The sequence below is a fragment of the Phyllostomus discolor genome, chromosome 1 (assembly GCF_004126475.2).
Source record: "Phyllostomus discolor isolate MPI-MPIP mPhyDis1 chromosome 1, mPhyDis1.pri.v3, whole genome shotgun sequence".
Taxonomy (NCBI): Eukaryota; Metazoa; Chordata; class Mammalia; order Chiroptera; family Phyllostomidae; genus Phyllostomus; species Phyllostomus discolor.
The window spans coordinates 145592548-145611448 of record NC_040903.2 but is presented as its reverse complement, the minus strand read 5'-3'; the positions used below and the strand labels follow the sequence as shown (position 1 = coordinate 145611448).

The 18901-nt window shown below is 40.1% G+C and overlaps 1 pseudogene and 1 gene segment (V, D, J or C); both read right to left on the bottom strand.

Annotated features, from left to right (window-relative positions):
* Positions 1 to 3569: 3569 nt before the first annotated feature.
* Positions 3570 to 4271, bottom strand: LOC118498429 (annotated as a pseudogene).
* A 2691-nt stretch (positions 4272 to 6962) lies between these two features.
* On the bottom strand, positions 6963 to 12280 carry LOC118498412. The segment is given in 3 exon segments: positions 6963 to 7068; positions 11608 to 12034; positions 12154 to 12280. Coding segments are annotated over 3 exon segments (579 nt in total).
* Between the last annotated feature and the right edge of the window lie 6621 nt (positions 12281 to 18901).

The following is an 18901-nucleotide window of genomic DNA, read 5'->3' as shown; positions in this document are numbered from 1 at the left end:
AGACAATCTATACTTTATAAAGTGTCCCCTCCCCAATATTCTGAGGACCCTCCTTCCACTATGCATAGTTATTACAATATTATTGTCTATATTCCTTATGTTGTGCTTTACATCCCCATGACCATTTTGTAACTACCAATTTGTGCTTCTTAATTCCTTCACAATTTTCACCTAGGACCCCACTCTCTGCCCCTCTGGAAACCATCAGTCTGTTCTCTGTATCTCTGTAACTAAGAGTCTGTTTCTGTTTTGTTTGTTTATTTAGATTGTTCTTTAGATGCCACATATAAGAGAAATTTGATGGTATTTGTCTTTCTCTGACTGAATTATTTTGTTTAGCGAAGCACCCTCTAGGTTCATCCATGCTGTCACAAATGGAAAGATTTCATTCCTTACAATTTGCCTTTATTTATTTAAATAGTTATTTTAGATCAAAATAATTTACTTAGATTAGTCAGAGGCACCCACAGACCTGGCATGGAATAGATGTTGGAAGACAATTACAATTAGAATTGCTTTAAGCTTTGGTTAACATGATGGCATAGGCAGACATGGCTTGCCTCTTTACACAACCACATCAAAATAACAACTGAAATATAAAAAACTATCACTCAGAACCATCAGAAATCAAGTTGAGTAGAAGTCTGACAACTACTGAATTAAAGAAACCACATCCATCCAGATTGGTAGGAGAGGTGCAGACGTAGAATGGGCCAGTCCCATAACCACACGTGATAGACAAAAATTCAGGAGGGATATGTTGGGAGCAAGGAGTCCCAGACCCACACCAGGCCCCCCAGCCCAGGGCTCAAGTGCCAGGGAGATAAGTCCCTACAACTTCTGGCTGAAAAAACCAGTGTGGAATGAATTGGTAGAAGAAACTGCTGGAGCCTCAAGCAGTTCCTCTTAAATAACACACACACAGATTCACCTATTCAGACTCCCTCCCTCTGAGCTCCAGCACTGGGGTAGCAACTTGAAAGGCACCAGTGGCATTCTGGGAGAAACTGACATATCTGGCATCTAGACAACCAGAGGCCATTGTCCTTTTTCTAAATCACCTCCTCCCCCCACCCATAGAGCAACAGAGCTGCCAACTGGTGCCATATCTGAGACTCCATCAACCTGGCTAACATTGTTTGATCCACCTTGGAGATCCCCAAAGACTCTGTCCCACCCAACCTATGGGCCCACACAAACTGCTTTCCCATATGAATCTTGGCTCATGCTTTATAGTTTCCTAAATCCTTTCAAACAAGCAACAGCTGGCCTCAGTGAGCCCTAGGACAAGCACTAGCAGCAGCCAGCCACATAACATTATACCTCCCTCCCCACAGCAATTACCACACTGTTGTCCAAGTCCATGAGTCTTTTTTCTTCTTGCTCAAGCTCTCTACCCACTAATAACCCCCAACTAGCTGTCATCCTGCTCTCCATCTATATGAGTCTGTCCCCATTTTCCTTGTTAGCTCAGTTTGTTCATTAGATTCCACATATGAGTGAGATCATATGGTATTTGTCTTTCTCTGACTGGCTTAGTTCACTCAGCATCATATCCTCCAGGTCCATCCATACTGTTGCCAAGGGTAGAATTTTCTTCCTTTTTTGTGGCTGAGTAGTATTCCATTGTGTAAATGTCCTATACTTATTTTATTCATTCATCTATTGATGCATATTTGGACAGCTTCCATATCTTGGTGATTGTAAATAATGCTGCAGTAAACATAGGGGTGCTTATGTTCTTTCAAATTAGTGTTTTGGGTTCCTTCAGATATATTCTCGGAAGTGAGATCACTGGTCAAAAAACCAGATCCATTTCTAGTTTTTCGGTAAGTTATTTTAGGATCTGAACTTTATTAAAATTTTTTTTTCAGAATTTTGATTGTCATGTGCCTCAGTGTAGCCTTCTTTGTCTTTATCATTCTTGGGATAATACTTTTATACAAAAAGTCTTTTTTTTAGAATTTATTTATTTATTTTTCAAGAGGGAAGGGAGGGGGGAAGAAAGAGAGAGAGAAACATCAATGTGTGGTTGCTGGGGGTCATAGCCTGCAACCAAGGCATGTACCCTGACTAGGAATCGAACCTGCAACACTTTGGTTCACTGCCTGTGCTCAATCCACTGAGCTATGCCAGCCAGGCAAAAAGTTTTTAAAAAAATGATACTAATTCCATCATGTCAGTCTCACACTCATGACCTGATCTAAACCTAATTACTCTCAAAAGTTCCAACTCCAAACACCATTACACTGGAAGTTAGCAATCCAACATATGAATTGGAGGTGGAGAGTCACAAACATTTAGTCCAAAATAGAAAGGGAGGCAGCCAATGGCAGAACCACCACATCCTAGCTGTCAGGGGGCAAAAGAGGAAATACTTCACTTTCTCTCTTCCCACCTACAGATCTCTTACCAGTTTTTATCTATTGCTGAATGCAGTAAGATGTCAATCAAGCAAGGTTAGCCTGGATGATGCCATTCACAGGAGTTGGACTACCAGGGCATACAACAGGACAGACAGATGGAGAGGAAGCCTGGATTTGGGTGAGGGGGTGAACCAGGAATAACTAACACTGGGGCAAGGAGGGAATAAATCTTGGGTATCCTTGATCCTGTCTCTATGAACTCAGCTGAAGTCATAAAGTCAGTAAAAATAATCTAAAAAAATTTTCGATGGTTTCTTATTAGAGCTGGTGAATCTTCTTTCCTATTCCTAGACTCTATTTTCTTACTCTCTAGACAATATTAACCCTTATTGTTGGAAGTCTCCATGGTCTCTGCATACAGATCCTTCTTGTTTTACAGGGAAATATATCATAATATTAACATACTTTAGCTTAAAGAGCTGAGATGGGCTAAAATCCAGGTCTCTTTTCAGATGAATTATCTTGGAACCTGAAGCCCAAACCCAGGTGACTGAGCACATCATCCTCAGGATAAGGATCTGGGTGATGACAGAGGAAACTGACCATTCAAGGGGAGGATGCCATGGACAGCCTTTCCAGACTGGCTGCCTCTCACCTAGTGAGGAGCATGAACCTGAGGAGGGGATTCCTTCAGTGCCCCGTCCTATGACTTTTTCCACATCAGTGTTTTCTGAGAAGTTGTATAGAGTGATGACTTAGTGTGAAGTTGGGTTGAATTTTCTGTGGCAAGGACTGAGTCAGAGGGGGCATGTTCATCTGTCCATCTTAGCTGTGGACACTTAGTTGTGAAGAACACTAAAGACCAGATCCTAAGTTCCTCAGTTGGTTTGTGAATGTTTGCATGAAAAGCACGAGATTACAGAGCTTTTAAATAATTAAATAGTTAAAAATATCTTGGTAGACATTCGTCTCATGATAGAATTTTTCTACAAATGTTTTCTGTGAAAGGATTGGAGTCTGGAGAAGAGAGAAGCCTTTCTGACTGAGCCCTTCTGGGGCTCAAAGTTTTGGTTCTGATTAACACTGACATCCACCCCTCTTTACCTGCAGAGCAATTGTGAGCCTCTTAGACCTCTACAAATAGTCTGGGCCTGGTTCATTTCTGTGAGAAAACTCTAAATAGAATCAAGCAGTTATATTCTCTCACTGCTTAGGGAGAGAGTATAACTTCCCTCCCAGGGCTGCCCACAGCCAGGCCCCACCTGCAGCCCTCTGGGTTTGTGCTCAGCTCCCCCTGCAGCCTCCCACACTGTGTCACTCACAGCACAGTAATACACTGCCGAGTCTGACATTTGGAGTGATGATTTCTCTAGGTGGAAGGAGCTGCTACTCTTCACAAGCTTGGCATGAAACTCTTGATTCTCTACCTTCTGGTTGTCTGTTGAACTCTTCAGGAGGAGCTGGGGACCTTTACTGAGATACTGGACATACCAGAAAAGGTAAGGACTTGAATAAGTGGTCTGGTAATTGCAGTTCAGAATAATACTTGTCTTCTCTAGGCGGGTAACAGGGCCTTCTGTCTGGGTCACTGAGTCTCCACTGGTCCCTCCTAAAAGAGAATTACTTTGTTATGATAGAAACGTATAGGGAGAGAGTTTTTAGCCAAAGAAGAAAACTAAAAGTTATCTATAATTATAGGACAATGAAAAAGCATTAACATTTAAGATAAAATGTTACTTACTGACTATTAAGATCACAAGAATGGAACAGGTGGCAGAAAGCATGCTGGCAGAAGAAAATGATGCTTGCTCCCTGGAATACACTGAATGCAATAAGGCTAGTCCCCAGCGGGCCCTTACAGACACTCTTCACCCATAACTTAGAGCCCCTTTCTGCACAACAGTCTTTTTTGTTGCTACAGAGGCACCGAAGTTAGAGCAGCCCATGAACACAACCAGAAACTGCATCAGTAGGAAACATCGCCCTCTGGTGGCTGTCCCTCAAATTGCACCACAACCGTGTCCTGGACCCTATTCCTCCTAATAATTGCTAGAGGGTTAGACACAGGAGAAGGAGAAAGAACTCTAAGTAGAAAGCACTAAATATTTGCTCTATAGGTTAATTAGTATTCTTGGGAAAATATTTACTTATCACTTCCATCATTTCTTGCACGGTACAGAAATCTAATGCTTCCCAGATAATCCCAGGCACAAAGAATAATCTGAGGTCTCTTCCTTGCATATGTCCCCATGCTTCTCATGGGCGGAGAAGGACCCCTCTGCCTAGATACTGCTCCAGTCCTTCACCTGACTTAGTTTTATTCATCCCCCAAGACTCAATGCCATACAGGAAGCATTTTCTAACACAGTTCTTCTCAAATAATCTGTGGTTGAATAACCAGTTTTCCCCCAACACTTCAGGGACTGCTGCATTTGTAAAATGCAAGTATAATAAATTACTGTGATTTCTGTTTCACTGGCAAAATTAGAGTGCTATAGGAATTGACATTCCAAACAGAAGGCTGGACAAAATAATGAAACAATTTTTGGACATTGAATTACAGGTGGCACAGAGATAGATAAAGAAAACAGTGAAGTGAGTCCTAATATTGCCCCAGCTTGCTTCCCAGAGGCCATTTCAGTGCAGGGAGAGCATAGCAAAAATATCCCAGCCATCTCACTGTGTTGATGAGACAGAAGAGGAGTTTGGGGATCCAGAAACTCCTAGAATTTGTGAAACAGTGTACCAGAGAGGAGAGATCTGCTGTGTGTGTGTGTGTGTGTGTGTGTGTGTGTGTGTGTGTGTGAGAGAGAGAGAGAGAGAGAGAGAGAGGGAGAATATGAGAACGGCAAAGGCACACTGATCACTTTGAGTCTTTGACTGAGCACTGATCTGCACATAGGAGAGAGGACACTCACCAAGTGGGTATCCCCCCTTCCCAAAGGGGTGTCCTTAGGGGTTGCTGGACCATACTTGAACAGCAGCAGCCTTACACCTTTAGCTTTATGAAGGACAGGTAAGCTTACTTAGGTAACCTGGTTCTTGAAACACTGTCCTTTTACTTCTGTCACATCATTCTTTTAATCCAATTAAGTATTTGCCTTTAGAAAGCCAAGTTTTGATGCTTAATATTATTGGCCCAGCCCTCTTCATTCCAGAGGCATGCATATGGTGTATAGCTGTCTCCTGTTTATTTGTTCCTTAGGGAAGTCAAGAATCTCAGCTAAAGGTACTGCTTGCTCATTGTCAGCTCTTTACTGCATTGTTATTATTTGTGCTGGTAAAACAAACCCAGTAGAAGATGAAAAGGGCCATTTTCACAACTTGTTGTTTCTCTAGAATTGGGTTTACTTTAAGCAAGTTCTGATGGTGTAATAGCAAGAGAGCAAAGCATTGTTTCCTGCTTCCATAAACCATGTAAGGCACTGGGTCCTTGTTCCTGCAGACTGCTGGGATACTTTGCTACACAGACTCTCAGTGGCTGTGCTGTCCATATAATAACGATGGCTAGGAATAAGTCTGTGGAACACAAAATTACTTCTCTTCAAATGAAAAATATTCACTCTAAACAGATTTTCTCACCACATTAAAATTGTCTCTAATGCTCACAAAAACTCAGCTCATGAATAGAGTTAGCATGTTGGCAAGAATCTCTGGCTGAGCAGATCCCCTGGCTGCCCTTACACTGTTGTGCACATTTGGGAACTCTAAAGCACAAGCATTATTCTGTAAATTCACAGACTTACCCACTAAATGTGTAAACCCCTTTTAGTCTCTAGGCCTTCTCACTGCACTTCATTTCTTGTAGTTCATTGTTGGAGAAATCAGGTTTGTCCTGTGAGTTTTTCATACAGTGGATTTTGCTTATTGTATAATTCTGATGAGCTTAACATGTTCCTTTATCCATTGTATTGCCTGTAAATTGGTTATTACACCAAAAGGGAAAATTTTTTTCAAATCTAGTAAACAACAAAAAATGATGTGTTTCACTTCTTTAGGAAGCTCCTCAGACTGAGTTAGTATTTCACATCCAGCTAATCTGTTTCTTTCTGTCCTGATATGCTGAGGACTGGAGATTGTAGAGTGATGATGGTGTGGAACACAGGGGTTCCACCCTACTGCAGAGGACAGTACTGTTCACACCCAAGGCCATGTGACACTGGTGGAGAATTTTGTCCTTTGTCAAAGAAAAGGAAACTTTCATTATGAAGTCAAAAGCAGGGGTTTTTTATAGATAGCATGAGAGGTGGGCACTAAACTATTCAATATATATCCCATTGTCTGGAAGAAAAAGGGAATACGGGTAAATTCAGTAGATGATGTAGGCTGTGGACTAGGTGCCAGACTGAACACAACTGCTGCGAGTAGCACAAGATGTGCCATAAAGGATCAGGTTCAGAGCTTACTTGTATCACATGTCATGTGTACTTGATAGCTACTTAATTCCCTCTTTAAAAACAATGCAGTAGATCAGGTCCAGAACAGAAATTGTGTGGTCTAAGTTATTCAGGAACCTGGACAGTGCATTGAGTGAGCATTAGCTTTTTGCTTATTTGTTGAAATGTTTAAATTTGTGTTACTTTTGTCTGATTTCAGTCAAACTCTAGCCAAGGGCACTGGTATAACTTTGCAGTAGGGATATCGTGTGCCGGAGCAGGGGCTCTGAGATGTGGGGGACACCTCAGGTAATTTCAGGGAACACCTGAAGAGGGAGGATTGTGAAGAAGCAGCAGGGGCTGGAGCCTGATGGCTGCAGTCCACCACCTTATTCGTGGGTCCATTTCAAGGGCCACTCAGAGAGCCCCAGCTGTCCTGTGGGCTGTGGCAGCTTTCCATCCTCAGCTCCTCACCCATAGGCTCTCTGCCCTATTGCTTCTGTCTCAGCCCGTCCATATCTAATAAGCTTGCAGCCTGACTTCGGTGGGACTCAAGGACTCAGGGACAACACGTCAATCTTTGAATCACCTTGCAGGACTGCACTCTACTTGGGAAAAACCTTGATTTTGAAACATCACTTTCCTTCATCTGTTACTGAGGATCAGTGCTGGTTAAGACTTGCAGCTTTTTAAAAATATTTGGACATCCCCACTCATTTTCATTCTGTTCATGGCACCTGTGAGTTTTGGCATATGAGACCCCACCCTAGAGCACACTCTCTGATATCAAAAGGTCTCACCCTCTTACAAGGTTCTTAGATTCTCTAGGGTTAGGTGAATCATTTTCATTGTCCAAGGGACATTGGACAACCCTGTAACTCAAAATTGGCCTCTCAACCTGCCTAGAACTTCACAGGAGGAGTTGTGTCATCTGGAGTTCCAGCTAGCAGATCCCATCTCAGTGTGCCCCTATGCTTGGCAAAAGGGAATTTTCTACATTTCCCAATTCTGCAAAACTAAGACAAGACAGTGTGTCTCTTTTTGTGAAAGAAAGCATAACATCAAATGCAAATAACAACTTTTACTTATGAGTTTGTGCCTGTTCACCCCTCCCCGTCTCGGTCCTGCCCAGGTGCATAGAGCAGTAGCTCCTGTGTTGTAAGCACGTAATTGCCCAAGTCGCTGTCCTCTCTCCCTGCTGCCTCTGGCCCCTTGGTGCTCCCAGGACATTATCATGTAATGTGTAGAGCACCGTGGCAACTTCCAGAACACCTAACAGCCCTTTCCTAATACAGGGGGATGGCAGTAAGTGTTAGGACTGAAAAATAACAGTAGACTGAGTACCCTATGAGGCCAGAATTCTGGAACAGGTTATTCAACAGCAACTTCCTAATTCAACCTCCACATGTTACAGATGTTGAAACAGATTCAGAGAAGTTAACAACTTGATTAAGGTTACTAAGGTTACTTGTGTAATAAGCTCTGAAACTTCACTGCAATGCTCTTTGTGCTTGCTGTTCCACGCTGGACACCGCTGGAATGTGGTCTCTCTGGTAATGTGGGAACCATGTCAGACTGGCTAACTCATGTTTTCCCAGTGCTTCCTGTAAAACTAAATGTCTTTTGAGCTAATGAAAAGACTTGAGTTTATAAAAGTGGAATATATGTTGTGATAGAGGTGATGTCGGGGAAAAATTGCAATAGTTAAATGAGATGTTACTTCAGGTTTCTTTGTCCTGTGCAATAGCTTATATATTATACATGACTAATAATTTAAAATTTTACTTTTAGGTAAAAGCATATTGTGACTGGTAAATCTGCAGTATTTTAAAATAAAATGAGACTATATTGAAGTCCTAAAGAGAACTTTTGACCTCTACCCCCAAGAATCTCATGTTCCTAGATCTTTTCCAAAAGAAGTTAGAAATCCAGTTTTTAATGTGATGTCTGATTTTTAAATGTTGAGAATTAACTCAGATATTTTTAAACACTAATGCAGAACAAAAAACAAAAATCTTTGCTCTTCAGTACCTATTGTAACATCTGTTTAAAAAGAATATATGTTTGCACAGGAAGCAGACACTGGACAATCACAAATGGACCCTGGTTGCCATGCAGCTGTCATTCTGGCCCTGACACCTGGGCATGGGGTTCAGGCAAGGGGGAAGGGAAGGCAAGAGACTCTACAGGTTAGGACAAATTCCCACTTTGAACATCTCCTCTGTAGACAGCTTCCACATGAGAGAGCAACCCATTATGGTGTTTTTTAAAAAACATGATCAGGTCACAAAAAGAGAGGAGCCAAAGAGAGGTGGTTTGAGGAACATTTCAAGCCTATACTTTTGTGCGAGAGATCACTACTATGATTATAGAAAGAATATAAATTAAATAATTGATTCTACCTCAGGGAGTAATGATATGTTTTTAAGAAAAACCAATGAAAGAAATTTTTATTGTAAGTAGATTGTCATTTGACATTATGATGAATTCATAGATATATGAATGATTCTGAAGATTTAACAATGTCAACAATGGAGTCACTTATTTCATCTAAAGATAATTAGATTATTCTCCCATCTCAATAAAATCAACAAGAGATTCATAGATTTTCCTGTTGCCCTTTTTGGTTTTATAAAATTGTATATGCTATGTATGCTATCTTAATCTATTCTAAAGAATGGGAGATGCATTTGCTTTCACTGAAGGACCTATCTGGACATTCTACAGGAATTGAATGAAGGTTTCCTTGCCAAACCCCCACCTGTGCTGACACAGTCCCTGCTTCATCCTGTCTGTGATGGAGTCTCTCCCCAGGGGCCCTATCTCATGTGAACAATTTTGTGGGGCTCCCACAGGCTCCAAGCACAGAAAAATACATGGCTAAATCTCTGAGCTGTGAGTCTGTGATGGTGAGATGGATGAAACTGGCTGGTTTCTGAAAGTTCAACAGTGAATAACACAGCTCTCTGAGAATATCAACTCTCTGATGTGTTTTTCCTATTATATGACTCCTGATGAATAAGAAAAGTCATTTTCCCACTTGGTGGCCATTTGTACCAGAATAAATAATAACTGTAACTGCTAGTTTCATATACACAGACAAGGATACAGCCTCTTTCTCTACCACAAAAAATTGCAGACTGGACCCTTTTTCTGGGTCATGCTGGATCATGCAGGAAAGAGAAGAGAAATAGACTGTAACTCCAAGGGAATAAGGGAAGAAATGGCTTAGAAGCCTGCATTCTGGTTCCATTGCCCATTACCCTCCCTTTTAACCCTCATTAGACAACAGTGATCTGCTTTTCCCCACAGCCTTCAGCACTGAGAGGAGCTGGAGCCCTGTGTCTGCAACTGTCCTCACCTAGACCATCCTCACCTAGACCATCCTCACCTAGACCAGATAGAAGCTGTGACTGACTGCCTTCAGCACATTGGCAATCAGCATATTGGTAGCTCTTCTCTTGAGTGAAATTCCTATATTTTGACTAAAATACAGATCTTAATTTTGTACCCCGTGCTGAAGAGGTATAAGCAAAGTTACTGGACTGTGTGATGCTCTGCCCCCAAACAGGAAATAGAATTAGTAAATATAGGACAAGTTTGCCTGTGTTGTGTCTCATGCTTCCTCTACTACTGGGACATGTTAGGCACCTGAGCTAGACCTATTTTGTCTAGTTATAACTAATTGGACTGGAAATAAGCAGTAGAGAAATGGAACCTTGTTCAGTTAATTCCTCTTTGATGGAAAATGTGGGACTTTTATAGAATGCAGTTTATTATGAACTACGGTGAATACACTGGATAACATAGTTATGTACACACCTTTAGGTTTTACATAAGCCTCCTTTTCTCCCAAGAGAATCAACGTGAAAAGCAATCATTGGGTTTTAACTTTCTAACAAGAAGGCAAAGCTTTTAGTCTCAGTCTTAGTTTCCACCTTGCATGGAATCCAGTAAAATTTACATAAGAAATATTTTGTTGTTAATGAATGATTTCACACAGGCCTACTGAGTCACAAAATGTGTCATGTGTGTGTCATGTTCAGTAACAGCAGGGAAAAAACATACATTGTGTGTAAACAGAATCTAAGAAAATTCTACTCAGTGCCTAAGTACAGGGATTACTGTTAGAACTCAATACATGTATTTCTGAAAATCCTCTTGTGATTCCAACCACACATATTAATTATGGTGAAAATTGGCATAGGGAAAATCCTTAGACTATACAACTTTGTAAACAGACCATTATAAAAAAAACTAAAATCCTATTAAATGTACCAGCAATATTCAATAGCCTGTGGCATTTGTCCCTAGTATCATAGCCAGTAGATCTCTGTAGCCTTGAACATCAGGACTCGTGTTTCCCCTCTTCAGATACAGGTTCATGAGAACACGTATTTCCAAGAAGGCCAGATTCATCAAACTTTTACATGTAATTGTTCTTCATAAATCGATATGTTAAGATCACAGTTGGGGACAATCCCAGAGTCATTTTACCTTCCTCTCCGTTTCATCCTGTTGCTTGCCTTGAAAACTCTGGGAATTCTTGACCCACTGAAACAAACTTTGCTTACGGTGAAGTGGAGTTGAGGCATTTTTATAATGAGAAACTTCTCCTGATAGTTCTTTGGTTTAGCATAAATTACTAATGTGCTAGAAAAGTCACAGAGAATCAGTGAAACTTCCACATCATGTTGACATCATACCTGTATTTCCTAACTGGGGAAAAATGGTTTTAATGGGATACGCACTGTAGCAGAACAGAAAAAGCTGTGTCCTACACTCTCAATTAGTAGACATATTTGCCATAACAAGTATTTTTGTTTGTATTTGGAAAATATAATCTCCACTTCCCTGTCAAATACCTGTATGTCTCCTGAGAACAGTCAGAGAAGCTCCCTGTGGCTCCCAGAATAGCCAGGCTGCTGCCCTGCAGCCCCGTGTGAGCCGCTCTGGGTTTGTGCTCAGCTCCCCCTGTGGACTCCTGCACTGTGTCACTCAAAGCACAGAAGTACACCGCCGAGTCTGCCATTCGCACTAAAGGTCTCTGCAAGTGGAAGGATTTCTGAGTCTTCACAAGTTTGGCCTGAAAACCTCTGTTGTTGACCTCCTGATTATCCGATGAGCTTTTCAGGAGAAGAACAGGCTCTTTTTTTGGATATTGGACATACCAGAAAAGATATTCTGTAGTAGTGTAGGTGGTCTGGTAAGTGCAGTTCAGTGTCAAAGTTTTCCCCTCTGGCAGGGTAACAGGGCCTTCTGTCTGGGTCACTGAGTCTCCACTGGTCCCTCCTAAAATAAAAAGTAAAGGCTTTGTTGTATTGGCAATGAAAAGGAATCGTCTCCAGTTTGGTAAGCATCCTAAAACCAGGGGATAGAACACTTTAGAAATCCCGAGAAATGTTACTTACCCAACATCAACAAGATCGTAAGTACCAAGCTGGAAGCAGACAGCATGGCTGGCAGAGAACCAGCAGCAGGTTTGCTTGGTAATACCACAGCTGAGAGGGCTGTTCCTCTACTTTCGTGATCCTTTGGTGGAACTCCTAGAAAATCTTGACTCGTGTGTTAGGCAAAACAAACTGCTCTGCGAGTTCATGTCACAGGCTTTAAAAAGAGGCATGTTCAGAAATGGAAGCTGTGTCAAAGCAGTACCCACGGGGAGCAGCGCCCTCTTGTGGTATCTCCTCTGTCCTGCAGCCTTCCTCACACCTTTGAATTTGATATTTACCTTGGAATGGATCTTAAATTGTAGACATAGAAGGAAAATAGGTATCTGGGATGAGAGGTAGAGCTCCGGGAAGGAAGCACCCAGCACCTTATGCAGACTTCACGATGGATGAGGCTTAGACAGGGCTCTCTTCCTTGGTCATTGTGTTTAAGATTCAGGGCAGTATGACTCCCTGAAGTCTCCCTGGACCCAGCATCTAATGTCTGTGCACACCAAATGTTAAGCTATCGAAGGGTATACTGAGAGTGGAAAATAAACATGATCTGAGTTATCTTCTTGACACATTCCCCCACCACTGGTCTCTGGAACTAGAAGATGAGCCCCTCTGCTTAGACTGTTCTCCCTTCCCTCCACTGCCCTTGCCTAGGTCACTTCTATTCATTCTTTAAGATCCAACTTACACGCCACCTTCCTGTGAAAGCACCCACCCAGCTCTTCAGGCTGAGTTGGTGCTCCTCTCTTTTCCCACTTTACCTGTGACATATCATCACTGTCATTGCTATATGATAATAGAATCATCTGTGTCCTGTTTTTCATACTGGAGTTGGTGCCCTTGGGGTCAGAAACTGAATCTTATGAATCTCAGCAGCCAGTTCCTGAGACTATACAGTTGTACAGTTCATACTTGATGTTCAAAAAATATCTGAGGAATGAGTGATTACATGAGTGAGTGGACATGTCTGGATGGTATAATTATCTTTTTAAGGAGGTCTGGTCTCCATGAGAACATATGACCAGCTTCTTCCAGAGGCAGAGCCAGGACCTGGGTAACAGGGGCATGCAATGTTTCTCAAAGTACAGACTTTCATATAGAGAGCAATGCTCATACAGACTATTTTTAAAATTTGATGGTGCCTCATACACACAAAAAAATGGAGTCAAATACAAACTTTTTCTACCCACTGGTCTTACATTTACAAAAACACCAAATAGAAAAATTCTCATGTAATTTCTACCCCCAGGGGTTTGCAAACTTGTTTTTACATTGTCAAATAGTAAATTCCTTAAGTCCTGAAGTGATTTGGTCTTTGTTGCAACTACCCGGCCCTGCAGTTACAGCACAAAGCAACCACAGTCAGTGCATAAATAAATGGGCAAGGCTTTTTTCCAATAAAACTTAAAAAAAATAAGTAGTAGCTACTTCAACTTAGGGCCAACACTTCTACACTTCCAGAATTTATCCATAAACCTCCAGCAATCCATTGACTCTAGTCAGAGAAACTCATCCTTATTTCATGTTTACTACTTGTACAATATTATCATAGCTCTTTGAGGAGGCTACAGTGGAGGAAGTATAGTGAATTGATTACTGGATAGAGGGGAGGAAGGAGGAGATTTCATGATCCTAATGCCTAAGGTACTTGAGTGCTGAGGATTCAAAGCTAGAAACACAGACATGGTCTCTGTCATTAAGGAGTTCACAGAGTAGTAGTGAAAATAGATTTCAATCAAATAATCAATAAATACAGGAAAAACTGCAAGCTCGAAAGGGTAGAGTTCTGTGATTCTAACTTTCCTTCATCTTGACCTTCCTTCAGTTACTGACTCTTGGACAGTTGTACAGAAAGGGTAATATAGGAGGAACAGGGTACTTTTAAGAAACTTAATAGTACCAATATTATTTAAGTGAGAGAAAGAAAAAGTGAGAGAAAAATTAGTAAATGGGGATCCAGGTGTCTGCAGGGTCAGATTGGCTATCTGACAGGTTCACTGTCATTGCAGCACTAAGGACTGCATTGAGGGGTGATAGGTGTGTCAAGTGAGCTTGTGAGCTAGGGATTCACATGGATTTTTAATTAGAAATGTGGAGGTCAATTGGGCTTTGGAGGCTCTTATATCTTCTGGATTACTTTTAGGATGCTAATTCAACAAGACTAGGAGATAGATTGGATATGGTATTTCAAACTGAATAACTAAATTTTTAAAAAATCCAAATAACCTGTGAGTCCTAGTACACTCTAAACTAAGGTTATGGCAAAAGCTGCTACTTTCCCCACACAGTGCCCATTCTATCCTACTTCTAACTAATAGAACCACAATTTTTATGTGGGTGTCAACATTTTGAAATTAAAAAAGTTATTGTGATTGTCTAGCCTCTTTTGCAGATGGAAGAGGCTTGGAGACATCAAATAACACTCTGGTAAATGAAAACACAAGTAGAAGCTGTTGGGTAGAGTTTCTGCAAATGATTGACTCAGGCAGCATGTAGCCCTTTGTCCTTTGACTTTTTCTTTCCTCCTAGGAAGTGTAAGAAGTGATGGATCCCTGGCAGTTTCTTGGAAGTATGAAAACAAGAGTGACTACTTAAGGACCAGAGACAATGAGCTAGAAAGACCCTCTATCTGTCATAGCATGATAAAATGAGCATATAGCCCTGGACTACATGTTATAGAACTTCTTTATGTGAGAGAAAAATAAACTCCATCTTTTAAATAACATTATTATTTGAGTTTTCTGTAACGTAAAGTTGAACCAATCTCTAACTAATAGAGGTAATGTTCATTAGAAATACAAATTCTTGCCCTAGCTGGTGTGACTCAGTGGTTGAGTGCTGGGGTGCAAATCAAAGGGTCACCAGTTCAATTCCCAGTCAGGACACATGTCTGGGCTGTGGGCCAGGTCTCCAGTAGGAGACGTGTGAGACGAAACCACGCATTGTTGTTTCTCTCCCTCCCTTCGCCTCTGTCTAAAAATAAATAAATAAAATCTTTAAAAAATACAAATTCTTCATTTTATCAGAGACTGAATGAGTAAGCCAGGATAGATCCTAACAATCCAGACCTTCAGAGGGGCTCTAGGTGACTCCGACACAGGTGATGTTGCTGGTGTAAGATCTGCATGTGGCCACCACAGCCCTGTGCAAACTTTGCTCCACCACCTCTTTCACCAAACATGCACATCAATACAAATGCCCTATTTTCTCCACACACATTTTTGTAGTATCGAAATTATATCAAGAAAACTATATTCCACATGTATTTATTGAACTAGGAGCAAGAATAAATGGATGCAAAACTATTAATTATTTGGTAACAGAAGTACCCACTTTCAAAAAACATCTTAGGAAGTGGTAGTGGAGAACATACCTCTGTCAATTAGATGGGGGAAACTATAGAAATTGAGGCTGAAATCACACTATTCACTGACAGAATCAGGTTCAGATCTTTGTAATTTTTACACAACGTTTCCACTGATCAGCTTTACAATGAAAAGTTGGCTGAAAGAGTCTTAAGATCCTCCCCAATTCTAACGCCTGATGAATCTTTTTCCTACACAGTCAAAAAGAATGGCAAACATCCTCCAGTATATTGCATAAATGTTTACAAAATTGATTTAAAGATATTTTGTGCATAAAATAGAGTGAGAGATGGAGGAGAGCAGAAGGATGGAAGAAACTTTTGCTTCTTCCTCAGACAGAAGGAAAAAGAGAAGAGAATGTTGGGGGGAGCAATGTATGCATTAGACAGTGCTAGGAGAGAAGTCTGGAGGATGATTTGGGTTGGATGTCTGCAAAAATGCACCTGGATATTGGCCAGTAGGAAAGAAAGAAATATTAAAGCTTTTTGAGCAAGGAACTGATGTTCTTTAAAGACACTAGATAGGTTTGAAAACTTTGTGAAGAAATTTAAAATTGTGGTTAAACAATGTCACCTAACTCTAAGATATGAAAGGGCTGTCCACTGTCTCACAACAAAGAGGGAAAGAATCGAGTTCCCTTAATATTTGTAAGCATTTGTCCACACACAACAAGTATATCTAAAAGCAGAAAATGAAACCAGAAACATTGCTGTCTTTGGAGTGTGAACTGTGAGGTTAGCTAAGTGGAATGAAAGAAAACACTTTTTTTATTCAAAAATGAAATAAATGAAAAAAAATGTACTTATCATAAATAGAGTTGTTCCAGGAACTGGAGGATGGTTGAACATTAGAACATCTATTAATAAAATTCTTCACATTGAAAAACAGAAAATCCATGTAACAATGCTACATGGTTACTACAATGCTGTCCAAGATAACTAAAATAGTAAACTTCAAAATATATTTTCATATAAAATATCAATTAATTAAGAAGAAAATATCTAATCCTGTTACAAGATAAAGAACATATTTTCAAAACCATCAGTAAACACTATATCCAAAAGTCAAAACAAATGCCATTTATTTTGAAAGATAAGATTACTCATAAATATTCATTAAACAATCTCTCAACAATAATAGTATAATAGAAAAAGAAAGACTCTATTTATAATACCAAGAAAATGTAAATGCCTGGGAAGAAATTTAAGCAAATTAATAAAACTAGAAAGCTTTTATATGAAATCTAAAATAAAGAGGAAATGTATATTTTATACATTCATAGGAATTAATATTAATTAATATTAATAGGAAGATATAGATTATAAAGTTTATAGTGCTTAAAAATAATTTTAAATTAAATTTAAAAATAACCAGAAAAGAAAGCAATTTCATAAAGCTTTGAAAAAAATGCAATCTGGAAAAATAGCTTTTTTCCTTCCTATCTGAAATTGTAAGAATTATCATCTTTATATAAGGTTCACAAAGCACATAGCTGTGTGTCAGTGCTCTACTTCCAATACTATCAGACATTAGTCACCATTTTTGTATAACACTCAATGTTTTGAAACCTCAAATAAGAGGTAAAGACCTATACATTCTCGTTAGGCAGAGAAAATTACATACAGAAGATTCAAGTTCATTTCCACTGAAACAGTAAATGCTAGAACAGCACTTCTCATAACATGTGTTTGGGGATCACTGGAGGATCCCTCAAGTCTTTCAGGTGGTCTTCAAGGTAAAAACTATTTTTAATAATAATACTATGATATATATCATTTGGATTTTTCACTATCTTGACATTTACATTAAAGGGGCAAATGAAATTGTTGACATCTTAACACAAGTAAAATCAATGACACCAAAATGTGCTCATAGTCATTGTGTGCACTTACCAGCACCACATACTTACAAAAGAAAAAAAAAGTTTGACTTAAGAACATTTGTGATGAAGTAAAGAAAATAAATGATTACATCTTGACCCTTGTATATACATCTTTTTACTATCCTGTGTGATGAAACAGGAGGTACACGTAAAGGACATCTGTGGTATACTGTGCATGACGGTCGTCTCAAGATAAAGAAGTGTTACTTAGAACATTTGTTCTTACATGAATTTATTTAACATTCCTTTACTGAGTATATACGGTGCACTGAACATTGTGTTAGAAGGCTAGGTACAAAACAGAGAGAACCCAAGCACTCTTCTCTGGAACATTTAGCCCAATAAGAAGAGGAGACAAGCCCCAGTTTAGTGCAATGTGATCGGTGCCAGGATTAAAATAAATACACTGCACAGTTGTTAGAAATGGAGGGTAAAGTGTAGCTCCAGAGGTCATGAGATGCTTAAAGTATAAGAAGCCACTTGAACAGTGGAAATTGAGCATCAGTAGCTGTAATAAACCCTAAAACAACTTTAGGACTTGTCATCTCAGGGAAGTTGCCAGGTGTTCAATGGGCCAAAGAATATTGAGATATCCTCTTCAAGGAGAAAGATATGTAGCTGCATCTCACTCCACCTACTGCAGGAAAAGAGGCACAAAAGGGTAGGCCTTTTTGGATTTTGGAAGCAACATGTGCCACATGTGGGCATGTGCTGCTTTGACCTATTCACAGAGTCACCTATAAAGCCACCAGTTCTGAATGGGAGCAAGAGCAAGAGGAGACTCTACAGCAACTATTGGCTTTGGTGCAATCTGCTCTATGATTTTGGTCTTATGACCAAGCAAATCCAACACTGATACTTGTGTTTTCATGGTAAATAGGATAAAGGATTTAGAAAGCACTCATAGGAGAATCACAGCATTATCCTCTAAAATGTGGGAGAATTTATGCCCATTTCTTCAAATAACTATTCTCCTTTGGGAAACAGCTTTTGGCTTGCTAATTGACCTTGGGAAAGCCTAAATGCCTAACTTAGAAACAACAGGTGACTATGCAGCCTGAACTTCTGTTACGAATCAAGTGTTGTCTGGCCTACTTAGCCATAATGTTGGTCATGCCCAGCAGCAATCTATCATCAGCTGGAAATGGTATATGAGAGACTGGGCTCAGGAAGACCCAGAAAGTCCAGATAAGTGCCTCAGATTCCTTTGACACCAACTTCTCTAGCATTATCTACCCTCCTTTAAACTGTGCCTATAGCATCCTAAGGAGTTCCTTACAATTAGTTAACTAAGGAAGAAAAAAAAATAAAGACTACTTTTCATACAGAATTGCACATTTTCTTGGTGCTACACAAAACTAGTACTATAGTTCCACCAAAAGCCAGTACTGAAGGAAAATCCCCCCAAACATCAGGTGATACACTTTGGTTATCTACATATTTAGAGAGAGATGACTAGAAGTACTGA